Source organism: Meleagris gallopavo, chromosome 1, assembly GCF_905368555.1.
Source record: "Meleagris gallopavo chromosome 1, MGAL_WU_HG_1.1, whole genome shotgun sequence".
NCBI lineage: Eukaryota > Metazoa > Chordata > Aves > Galliformes > Phasianidae > Meleagris > Meleagris gallopavo.
The window spans coordinates 190,780,055-190,792,664 of NC_139404.1; the positions used below are offsets into that span (position 1 = coordinate 190,780,055).

Below are 12,610 nucleotides of genomic sequence, written 5' to 3' on the forward strand. Positions count from 1 at the left end.
TCAAGTTGGGTACCAAACTTTTAAAATCAATCTTGTCATAGAGAAAATCCAATTTATAGCACAATCAGTTTGGTTTTAGTCCCACCAGATATTTCTCAACTGATGTGCCCAAGCTCGTACACCCCAAATTTATTGAGTCTGAACTGCTTAAATAAGTCTGACAGGGGAAATGAATTGTATGTCCTATGCAGAAGTACTCAAGCGTATTCATGTTCTCTTTGTCTCCCTAGATTGGGACTTTTCTTGTCCTGGGTTTCTCTATCACAGCAATCTTCATATTGTCTGTACTCTGGGGAGATCAATGGAAAACAGTCCGCCTGTCGTTCCAGGTAAGAGGGACTTGGAGACTGTTTAAGACAAAACAAAACAAAACAAAACAACTAATTTCAAGAAGTATTTTTTGGTATCAACAGAAAATTCCATATGATGAATGTTTTTCACAGGTGTTTTCCTGGCAGTCTATTCAGGTTTGCATAAGCCTTTATTAGGACTTAATAAGTTAATATTTCCTACTGGAAGAAAGGAAGCTAAGACCTGAAGTTTGGTTTTGAGCTATCTGTTTTATATAACATGTTTTGGGAAGTCATAGTGAATCAGAAGAGCTTCATCTGCTGAGAACAAAGCACTGAGGTTCTTAGGGAGTAGGTGGGGAATGCTTGTGCAAGGTGGGACAACCTGTGGGATGCAGGAGGTCAGAGTGCATGGTCACAACTCAGCAGGTCTGAAGGTGGAGGCAAGATCTGCTCCACTGCTGCTTAGTGTTGTAGCACCTGGGTCCCCACATATGCTAGGAGGGAGGAAGTTATAGCATTTGACAACAGAGGTGCCTTGAAGATATTACTCGGATGTATCACCTCTCTCCCACTTATTGTCTGTGAACATTAGGACAGCAATGCAAAGGGACTGCAAGAGGAAGCAGCTGGTAGCCCCAGATTTATTTCAGTTTCTCATAGTCTTTGTGGAAGTCTACAGTTTGGTAATTCTAGGCTAAGATAGTTGCAAAAGTAATTAGAAAATGTTAGCTTCTCCTCTGCACAGACTCCAGGGGAGGAGGAGAAGGGGACAGAAGATCCATGGGGTTCCCCGCAGGTGTTGTTTTTTTTGAGTACTCAGACCCTTTGAGATGCTTCATTTGGCTTCCTGCTGCTGTTCCCAAGGGACGCGCATCTCTTCTAGATCCTATGTCACGTCCTTTAGCCCTGTGTTACTATCTCAGATATCCTGGAAGTCTCAGATGACGCCTTTGTTTACACAACTGAATCCTGCTTCTCATTGAAGGAAGTATCAAGTGTCCAAAGCAGTATAGCATCACACAAAAAAAATCTCTCAATGACTTCTACTTTCTTCAGCCTTTAATTCTTAGAGAATCAGGCATAGGCAGAGCAATAGGAAAGGCTTAGGAAACTCAGGTTTGTTGCCGTTATTTCAAAGACCTAGTTGCATTGGAGATGGCTGTTACCTGAGTAGGATCGGGTTGAATTTGACTGGATTAAAATGGCTGCTCTCTGGAAGATGTTAATGAATTAAGGCATGGTGGTGAAGGTGACTGCCTGCCAAGCCCTCATGGACGAGGACAGCCCTGTACCTTTCAGCTGAATAGAAGAAAGGAGAGCTGCACAGTAAAGCGAGAAGCACTCTGGGGCACCAGCCTGGATGGGGACATACCTTTCTTCCCTGAATTTTGGGGCGATTTGTGGATTCAACCTAGGTGTGGGAGAGAAGAGAAACCACGTGGGAAGGTACTGTCGTGTTGGGGCTTTTTTCCACCTGTATCCGCATTTGATCCTTTATATAAAATCCTTTTCTCTCCTTGCCAGATCACAGCCCCCTATCTCCACATAGGAGCAATAACCATCATGGTCCTCCTCTCCTGGCCCATGGCTCTGCATGCCATCAGAGCAGATAAGAAAGGTATAGTAACTCTGCTTCCCGCTCCCTGTATGACAGAAGATGCATTTCAGTGAGGAAAAACAAATGTGAAGGAGCCTTTACTCCTATATCCACTCTCCAGTTGGACTTGACTTTTAGTTTTTGAGTATTTCAGGGAAGTTTGTAAGGCTTTAACTTGGGTAACGCACTGTCCTGTCTGTCTGTCCATATACATTATTGAGAAAAAGGTAGATGTGACACTTAGGGACACGGTTTAGTGGGCATGGTGGTGATGGGCTGACAATTGGAATTGGTGATCTTAGTGGTCTCTTCCAACCTTCACGATTCTATGATTTCATGATTTGCATACTGACCTGCAGAGTTTTGGCCTCCATCTAGGTAGCTACCAGCCTTGAGGATAAAGAGCTAAGCAGAAATCCCCATATTCTGAGGCATGCATGGAAATTTGGTCAATCAGGAGAAAGCAAGCAATGCCTGACCTTTGCTTGCTGTGCTCAGCTTCATGTCTCAGAAAGTCAATCCAGACTAGAGAATCTTAGGAGAAGCCAATGAAATAGGGGAAAGAACTTTCTGATTGATTGGTAAAGAAATTTGTTTTCCTTACCTGATGTTATTCCAGAGAGAGCTCCAGTCTAACTCTGAGAAGTGTGATTAAGGGCAGGGCAGGAACAACTGCAAAAGAGCCTGGCACTGGGCACTCTTACCTGACCCTTTTCTTCGTATACCTAATTTGTAACAAAACCCACTGACCTCAGACAAAATGCGCTGGTGGGACCAGCCACTGGAGTGTGCAGAGAGATGGTGGTACCTAACCAGATAAATAATGGTCATAGGTATTCATTTCCCAGAGGAACAGTTTCTATCTTTGAGAGAAGGATCACTCTTAAGTAACATGTCAACAGACACCAGAGAAGACTGTAGGTGATGAGTTAGCAGGTTTCTGAGATGCAATGCCCATGCAACCAGGGTCTGTAGGAGCCTGTGTCACGTGGAAGAAGCCACTGACAGCAAGCTGAATGAGCTATGAATGCATTCACCTTAAGGGAATGGAGAACAGCTGAAGGAGAAAGGTTCCTCCTCATTTTTTTCACTGGCAATGAAACTTCAAAATGTTACTTGTTCTTATCTGAGTAAGAAAAAAAATAGCATCCTTCTTTTGAGGACCATTTCTTTATAGCTGGGGGAAACAGCATCGCACCACATCTAAAGAAAAAGAATTTAAGGCTGTGTCTTGCCTGAAGGCATAGTGTGATGTAATTGCAGCACAAAACCCCAGTCCTAACCTAGACAGCCCAAAACCTTCTTTGGCCAGTTTGTTCTCCTGGATTTCATTGTTTGGAGAGACGGTGAAAAGGTGGGGAAAGAAGAGATATTAAAAGGGTTGGGATAAAGCCCAACAGTTTTACTTAGCTGGAGGGCTGTATTAAGTCAAGCTGCAAGGTGAACCCATATGTACCAGATGGATTAACTCTAGCCTTCCTCCTTCGAATTCTTTCAGTTGTTCAGGTGATAATTGTTGGTCCATACCTGGCTATCCTTCTCTTTCTTTTCTTGATACCTCTGGGGATGTACTCTCCTTGCATCAGAGAGGTGGGGACACTTGGACCAAAGCCAGCCCTCATCGGACACCGCGGAGCACCAATGGTAGGTGTGGAGAAGTAGTTGTACATCTCTTCATCTTCTGTATTGCTATCTTTGTCATCATCTTCTTCTTCCTTTTTTTTTTTTTTTTTTTTCCTTTTCTTTTTTCTTTTTCTTTTTTTTTTTTTCCCCTTAAGAAATCAGTGGAGGGTGGGAGGGGAGGTATTTCAGTTTGGAACTGCATGCCAAAAGGATCACCCTGCGGTTCTGCTAACAGCACTGCTCTTGAGGGGCGAAGTTTGGTAGCCAAGGAAACAGGAGACTTTATCAAGAAAATGGTGATCCCTTAATAGAAAACAGAAGAGCTACAAGGAGACAGAATGTATTTGAAGAGTTTTCCAGAGTGTATCTAAAATTATTTTGCTTATGGGCCATTTCTTTCATCAGCTGGCCCCAGAAAACACTGAGATGTCATTTCAGAAGACAATTGAACATGGTGCAGATGGTCTTGAAACAGATGTCACCATTAGGTAAGCGGACAACATTACAGCCCACAAAGCTCATCCTTCTTCTAAGAGCGTTTAGGGCTGTGTAGTTCCAGGCAATGTGGTTTTACCGATAGGGTCCCTCAGCTGACCTATGATGACAGAGACTGTGGGGCATGGTTATCTTGGGCAAGTCAGTAAGTTGTAGCTACTGATTAAAAAATAGAATTATAGAATCATTAAGGTTGGAAAAGACCACTAAGATCATCTAGTCCAACCATCAACACATTGCCATCATGGCTATGATCAACATATTACCTCATCACTATTACAGGCTGCCCAGAGAGGCTCTGGATATCCTGTCCATCCTTGGAGCTGCTCAAGGCCAGGCTGGATGGGGCCTTGGGCAGCCTGGCCTAGTATTAAAAGTGGAGTTTGGTGGCTCTGCCTGTGGCTGGGGAGTTGGAGCCTGATGATCCTTGAGGTCCCTTCCTACCCAAGTCATTCTATGATTCCATGATTCTATGATTCTACGATCATCTCCATACTCTATTTTAAACATTTTGCAGCACATAAAGGCAGTTCCTACCCTAGTCTGGCTTACAGACTTCCGTGAGGGTTTTTTCTGTCCTAGAAAACACCGGAACACTGGCATCTGCAAAATGTGCCTTTCACATCATATTGTATCCACCTTTTTAGGGGCTGGCAGGCATAAATGCACTATCTCTGTTCTGTCCCTGAGGAAACCAAGTCCCCAGGGTCAGCCAGCAATATTGGTTGGTGTTTTGAGTGCCATACTTCTTTTCTATCTTACTTTCTGTATTGAGGGAGGTCACACAGCTATGTTTGTGGTGGCCCACGTACTTGTTCTCGCCTAGCATGACACTGCTTGTGCCCTAAATGAACTGCACCCCAAGTGACCTGAATTCTTGCTTTCCAACAGCTACGATGGTGTTCCTTTTCTCATGCATGACAGCACCTTGAGCAGGACAACCAACATCAAAGAGGTCTATCCCAATGACACTGCTCAAAATGCAGCATTGTTCTCCTGGGATGCCCTGAAGGAGTTGAATGCCGGAGCATGGTTCCTAAAGGTAAGCACCATAAAGGACAATCATCAATTGGTTGTGGAAGAGAAACCAGCTGGCTACTACTTATTAGGATGAATATTAGGACGTAAATTTCTGGTTTAGCCAGAACAGAATCAGCAGAGATTCTTAAGCTATAGGTTCTTCTTGTTTTGTACAGTTGGCTTTTAGGCTTTGGAGACTTATTATATTTGGCTGGTAGTTTTTTTTGTGGCTTTTTATCATGGCAGCAGCAGAACTGACATGCTGGAAAAAGAAGATAACAGCTACTTAGAATCATAGAATCATAGACAATTTAGGTTGGAGAAGGACATAAGATCATCGAGTCTAGCCATCAACCTAACAGACCTTGTGCAAGCCGTTGTGTGTGATGTAGCTAACGTGGTGGGGCAGAGAAGCACAGCAGGGCTACGTGAGAACTAGACAGTTCAGGTCCCAGGAGCAGTGCCATTACAGCCTAGACTAGTTGTCCTTGTTCCCCGGGTAGAAGGGCTAAGTAAAATAGAATATCCTGCCCTGTTGAGGACTGATGACAAACTTTTTCCTCCACAGAGCTATGACCTGTTTGTATGCAGCAGACTCCCAGATGCAACGGGCTGATTGATTTCCTTTTTGTATCTGCTTGTTTCTAGGACAAACCTTTTTCATGCATGGGTTCCCTGTCAAGGGCAGATCAAAACCAGGCAATGAATCAGTCAATTTACAAGCTAAGTAATTTCTTACGCCTCGCAGACAGTCAGAATAAACTTGTGATATTTGATCTCTACCGTCCTCCAGAGAAACATCCTTACAGGAATTCATGGATCAACAGAACCCTGGAAGTCATCCTCAACGAGTCGGGGATCAGACCCCACCTGGTAGGGTGGCCAATCTTCATATCCCATTCTATTGCTCACTGAATTGGGACATTGAGGTCAACACTGGGTTCTTTCATCACTGTAATAATTGGCAGCCAACTCTCTGCCACCCATACTTACATTATATATTGCATAGAAGCTCCTGGTTTAAGTTAAAGTAGCTGGGAGCATTCACTGTCTTCCTCCTTCCCCAGGCAACACTCTGCTTAGGATACATGCTGAATCCATGTGGACCAGGTTATGTGTCCACTGATTTCCACAGAGTTAAGCTGATCCGTGTCTGCTCCCATGCTGGAAAAAAGGGATAAAAGAATACTTTCAGTTTCTTTTCCCATTTAACAAAGCTGCTTTTTCATTCATTTCAAACACTGCAACTTTTGTTAGGGCAATGGGAAATGTTCAGTGATTTCCAGTTGATAAGAAGGAACACTGAAGACCAATTTCTTGATGAAAATGACTTTTGTCAAGAAGCAAGTTTAAACCCAGCAAATAAATGTTCTTTGATCATTGCAAGAAATATGTAATTTGACAGGCTGGGTTAAGCCCCTCAAGACCTTATCTTTACCAGATTTGAGCGAAGAGCATAGAAATTGCTAGTTAGTTCACTGTGAATTCACAAGGTCCTCTTGTTGTTTGCAGGTCCTGTGGCTGGAGAATGACATGAGGTCCTTTGTTCAGTCTGTTGCTCCTGGCTTCCAGCAGACCATGGGCAGTAAGGCCCCGGTTGAAGACCTGTTGATGGATAATATTGTCAAACTCAACCTGGCCTACACCGAAATGTCCAGTGAAGATATTCGGTACGTTGCAGTTTCAGCCCCAAGAGCAGTCTGCGTGCTGACTAGAGAACGTTTGCTTCGTGTGTGTGGCAATGTCTCCCTCCAGTGACCAACTCTGGGATCGATAGCATTTTAGAAAGTACTCCTTGGGAGTAAGCGGCCATCCCTATCGCATTTTGGAGGTTAAGGGCTTTAATTCACTCCTTCTGCTGACCCTGACTATGGCCAAAAGGTGGCATAATTAAACCCCAGTCCCCTTCCTACCCAAGCCCAAGTCCATATTTAATCAACCAAAGTCATAAAATCATAGAATCATAGGATCATTAAGGTTGGAAAAGACCTCTAAGATTATCTAGTTCAGCTGTCCCCCTTTCACCAATATTGCCCAGTATTGCATGTCCCTAAATACCTCATCTACATGTTTCTTGAACACCTCCAAGGATCTGGGGATCTTCTGGATAGAACACAACTATCTTCTGATTTCTTGTCCTTTTACACACGCTGTCCCCAGCATGTCTAACACTGAACAATGGAGAACAAACAACTATTAAACCTTCTATGGCCTCCACAAACATCTGTGTGAGTGCATGATGCTGTGGTCAGAAACCATCACCCTTTCACAGATGGTATTTTGGAGCCTTAATTTCTTGTCACCATAGCTACCAGTGCTCTGTTGCTCGTGATAAACTAGCAGTGTAATTTGTGCAATGGAAGGCTGCACATTTATTGCAGAAGTCTCCATTCTCTTCTATTCCACTAAAAAAAAAAAAAAAAAAAAAAAAAAAAAAAAAAAAAAGTAAAAAAACCAAGCCTTAAAAGCCCACACTAAATATCTGACTTCTCCAACTCTTCTTTTGTAAATAAGACTTTTTGTCCTATTTATGGAAATATTGACATCTAATTAAAAATAATTGAAAGAAAAAACCGAACCCTTTCAATATTAATAATATTAATGTTTTCTTAATGATATATTCCCCAGAATTTAAAAGCCTAGGAAACAGCAGAATTTAAAATCCCCATCCCTGGAAGTGTTCAGTACCAGGTTGGATGGGGCTTTGGACAACCCAATCTATGGGATGTGTCCCTGTCCATGGTAGGGGTTGGAACTGAAGGGCTTTAGGGTCCCTTCCAACCCAAGTCATTCTATCAGTTATGACTGATTAATATGCCAGAAGGATAAACAAAGTTTTACTCTTTTAGACATGAATTACATTTGCCTGCAGCAGACCAGATAATCTGTATTAGTTAATTGTTATCAAATTGGCTGGTTGGGCTTCCTGTTTATTCCTTATTTAGGTCCTAAAGCAAATATTTCCTATACAGATTTGCCATATCTCCTTGATTCAGCCCAAAGGAAGTACTAACCTCCTTGCTTTTCTTAATGAAGGCAATTACCTCTTGGTCTTTTAAAGGAAATATGCTGAGGCAAACATCACCACCAATTTCTATGTGATCAATGAGCCCTGGCTCTTCTCCCTGGCCTGGTGCTCTGGGGCGCACTCTGTGACCACGAATGCTGTCCACATGCTGAAGAACCTCAGCCAGCCACTCTTCCTCATGGTAAGCAGTAGTCCTCTCTTGTTCCTGAGGTACAAAAGGGGGGTAGGATGTTCATGATTACCTTTAGAGCTCAAGGACCAATTCATTCACGAACTTAAGTCTGGTTCTTTTGAGCCATTGCAGCTACCATCATTCTCAACTCCTGTTATTTCATGGCCCGTAGAAAAGCACTCTGCTTGGTAGGACTTGGTGTCTGTGGAGGAAAGGAAAGAAAGCAAGTCCTAGTGACACTTATGTAAAGACAAAGGAAGGGGGCTTTGAGAGCACATGTGGTTATTGCATGGTTACTGCATGCCAATTTCAATTTCTGAGATTCTAAAGAACCTTACTGCACTCAGGAGTTCCTAATGACCAGTAACTCCTGCATTCCTTTTCAAACTTGGTCAGATGTCACAAACCAAAGGGAAAAAAGCATAGAGGCAACCCCTCCTTGCTAGGAGGAGCTTTTCATGTTGCTTTTCCATCCTCTACTTTGCCTTTGACGATTTGTAGGGCTGAGGAGTGCCATGTTCTCACCAGAGTCCCTGCATTGTACCACTTGGCATAACTAGTTTCACAGTCTTGAAGTGGCTTTTAAAATGCTACCATCTCTCATCCAGAAAACTAAATCATTTTCATCCCTTCTGAGGGTGGGTGAGGTCCAATCTGAGGGCAAATCGTAGGCTTAAAGCAGGAGCCACCCCAGCCCCTCAGTGGTATTCTCTCGAGGACAGTTTTGTGAGGAGCAACAGATGCCATCAATTGATACTAATGTTGTAGGGACAAACAAGGAGTCTCTGCTGTATTCACTGCAATGCAATCCAGTCTCCTTGGACACCCAAGGGATCAATTTTTACAAAGGATGATGGCTTGGCACCTGCACCCAATGGCAGGTGACCATTTCCAAATGCTTCCAACTGCTTTAAACACCTAAAGGATATCACTTCACATGCACACCAGGGAGCTGAATTGCCAAGGCCAAGCGGTGAGAAGGAGCTTGAGCAGCTTTTTTGCATGCTTCAGTATCCGTGGTGTTGAACATTTCCTCTGTTGTTCTCTTTCAGACACCACGGCAGTACAACATCATGTGGATCCTGACAGACCTGACCTCAGTGCTTCTCATCTCGCTCATCTTTGCTCTGCACTGGTAACTACTGAGTTCACAGAATCACAGAATATCCCGAGTTGGAAGGGACCCATGAGGATCGCTGTGTCCAACTCCTGGCTCCTCTGCCTTCTAAACTGATCTGCTGCCCTTGGCAGAGGAATGGAGGGATGCTTATGTTGTCCCGAAGGGTTAAAACTGCTCTTCTTCAGGAATTATTAAAAAACAAGCAAACAAACAAACAAGTGCCCTGAAAATCTCCAAAAACCTCTCCTGCTTGCTTTCCTGTTTTTCTTTCCTTTTTTGTCTACCTGAAGGATTCAAAATGGACATGGTGGGTTTAGAGTAGCAACAGAAATAAGTTTTCAAAGCTGATGGACTGAAAAAGGAATTGATTCTTCTATTCTTACTATTTAGATTAGGACTTCAGGTATTAGGACTTTAGACATTATGTGGAAAGCTCTCATTGTTCGTATTTGTGCCCTCCAAGTCTCTCTGTCTACACATGTCAAAGTCAATGAGAAAATCCATCCTCCCAGCTGAGAACACCTGAGTGTGCCCAGCACTGTGTTTTCTTTGCTTTAGTGCTGCCCATGACTTTATCTGTGATTACTGGGGAAACTTGGATCAGTGTTCTGGATGCATCATGGTTGGATCAGAAACCACTCACCCTGCTCTGCTTTCTGCAGTCCTGACCCAAATCTTGCTCTAGCATCTTTCACTTTGCTTCCAAGGCTGCAGGTTGCAGCAGATGGCTTGAAATGACCACACCCATGCAATACATTATTACCATCTCTAGATCTTCCCATCCCCATCTCCTCCAGGCTCCCTTCCATGTGCTTCTCCATGTTGTTGCATTTCTCAGGACCTTGCAGATGGTTCTGATCCATCCAAGAAGGCTCTTCTGGGCTGCCATTGCAGCAAGGGCTTTCCCAGTGCTTCTGGGAGCACGGGGCCATCAGGTGTGCCTGGGGGACCTGTGTGATCTGGCTTATCAGGTTCATGAGTCCACCGAACTCACAAATTTTAAATGTCTTTGTCTGCTTAGGAACCAGTGGCTGCAAAATAAGGACTGTAATCCCTTAAATCTTTCCTAGAAAACAAGGCTTAATCACAAAGTTGCCCTCAAAATGCTATTGCTCATGTGAAGTGTGAATACTTAAGCATCACCAGGCTCCCTTCTCACTAAAGACCTGAGCAAATCCCCAAATAACTGGGCAGTTCCAGCTCTAACAAAGGAGAATAAGGTGGCCAGGGCTACAGGGAGCTGACCCAGGCACTTTGCCCCTTGCAGGTGGCGAGAGCGGAGCTTCTCCTGCTGTGCCCATGAAGGTGACCCGATGCTGGAAAGTGGCACCTACAACAAGTTCAGGACAGGTGAGTGGGTGAGGAGGGGCAGGAGTTGGATTCTGCTTGGGGAGGTTTCTGTGGAGCATAGCCAATGGGTTGGTGCTGGTGCTCAGACAGGACTGAGCCCAGTGGGACCACCAACCTGGTCAGGGATGGAGCTTGAGGTTTTTAAGAGATGGATTTATACAACGAGAAAGGAGTTCAAGATACATCTTATCACTGTCTGCAAACATCTAATATACATTAGATGCTATATTCTATAATATGCATTAATAATATGTCTTGGAGATCGTGGAATCCTTAGAGTTGGAAGAGACCTTTAAAGGTCATCTAATCCAACTCCCCTACAACGAACAGGGACATGCACAGCTAGATCAGGTTGTCCAGAGCCTGATCCAGCCTCACCTTGAAAGTCTCCAGGGGCAGGGCATCCACCACATCTCTGGGCAACTCTAAGATGCCTCCACGCTCTAGGTTTCTGAACCAAAGAAGCAGACAGAATCACAGAATTACAGAATGGCCAGGGTTGGAAGGGACCTCAAGGATCATGAATCTCCAACCCCCAGAAAAATGACCCAACCCCATTTGCAAGCATTTAGGACCAAGCTGTCTTGGTATGTCAGTATTTCAATAGCTTACTGTATGTCCTCTTTTCCAGAGCTTAGCAACATGCCAACCGTCATGGCCTGATGTGAGCAGGGAGGATGCAGAGCTGCCATCTCACTGAGATCCAGAGATTGGAGCATCACTTGCTGACTCTTCCTGCAGTGCAAATCCAGCCTGCCAAGAGGGGCCAATGAGCTTCTATTAAGAAGGAGCCATTTGTCATCATGGTCCCGATGGAGAGGAGCACTGAGTTCTCTCCCTGCTTTCCTCATCATCTCATGCCTGGCAGGGATCCCAAGGGTGAAGGGAAGCACACATGGGATTGCAGCTAGAGAGGTTAAACCTCTAGGAGTACCCATGTAGTAGCCACCATTTCTCTTTGAGACTTTTGGCATCTCAGAGGGTAATCAATCTGAGCACTCTCTGGTCCTCCTTGTCCTTGGTTGCCCACGTTTCCCCAGTCCCCATAGCCCCTTTCTCCTCATGGGTCTTTTCCAGCCCAAGAGCACACCAGCCCCACCATGATGGTCAGGTGCTGGTGGATGGTTCAGCAGGGTCTGTAATATTCCTTAATACAGGCGGGCAGGTTTTTCTTTTCATTCCTTTAGTCCTTCCATTAGTCAAAATGGGACAGCCTCCTCACCCTGACTTTCAGTGAGGGAGTATTCCACAAGAATGCAAAAGGAATTTTTGGTGCCTTTGCCAAGTAATTACCAGGACTACGACAAAGATCACAACACTTTTCTTCATTTTGTTGCATGTGAACTGGTTCCACCAAATGTCCTGTCTTCTTTTCCCCTGTGGAAGATCTTTATACCTGCTCTGTATCCTGGGATTTATTTCAGTTTTCATTTCTCCCAGTGGCTTCTGGCACACGGGGAAGGAAAACCATACTCTGCTCTGCAAAGGAAAGCTGAGCATCTCCCAGGTTTAAGCCATAAATTTCTACTTGAACAGTTAATAAGAACACTTTTTAACAATTATTATTATTTTGTAAATTGCAAGTGCAGCTTTAAATACATTTTGGCTCTCCTATCCTCTTTTGTTCTTATTCCAGCAGACAAGGAAAGGGGAAGAACATAGTAATCTTCACCAAAATCAGACTACAGGCAACTTTTCATATATAAGCCTCATTCAGCAGAATGTTTTTGCTAAATAAACCTATATCACAAGTGAAATGTGAATGGGAAGTGCGAGGTTTCAAACTTAACACTGCTGAGAAGGGCTGAACTTTTCCAAGTTTGAAATTTTCAAGTATTTTGGAGGCTAGAAATGCAAAAAGACACTAGCTTCCTCTGAAGAGAGCTAAAGGATTGCTGTAGAACAGCTCCAG

The 12,610-nt window shown here is 44.0% G+C and overlaps 1 protein-coding gene across 5 annotated transcripts in view; it reads left to right on the forward strand.

The window, feature by feature from the left end:
* The window catches only part of GDPD4 (glycerophosphodiester phosphodiesterase domain containing 4), a 35,496-nt gene extending 23,184 nt beyond the window's left edge, over positions 1–12,312 (forward strand). For all 5 annotated transcript variants that reach the window (XM_085216486.1, XM_010706148.4, XM_019612315.2 and 2 more), the window contains 11 exons: positions 231–329; positions 1,818–1,911; positions 3,389–3,534; positions 3,919–4,001; positions 4,900–5,050; positions 5,677–5,901; positions 6,541–6,698; positions 8,090–8,237; positions 9,281–9,363; positions 10,616–10,698; positions 11,330–12,312. In XM_085216486.1, the coding sequence (XP_085072612.1) occupies positions 231–329; positions 1,818–1,911; positions 3,389–3,534; positions 3,919–4,001; positions 4,900–5,050; positions 5,677–5,901; positions 6,541–6,698; positions 8,090–8,237; positions 9,281–9,363; positions 10,616–10,698; positions 11,330–11,361 (1,302 nt within the window). In that variant the 3' untranslated portion in view covers positions 11,362–12,312. The remainder of the gene's footprint in view (positions 1–230; positions 330–1,817; positions 1,912–3,388; positions 3,535–3,918; positions 4,002–4,899; positions 5,051–5,676; positions 5,902–6,540; positions 6,699–8,089; positions 8,238–9,280; positions 9,364–10,615; positions 10,699–11,329) is intronic.
* Positions 12,313–12,610: the final 298 nt, after the last annotated feature.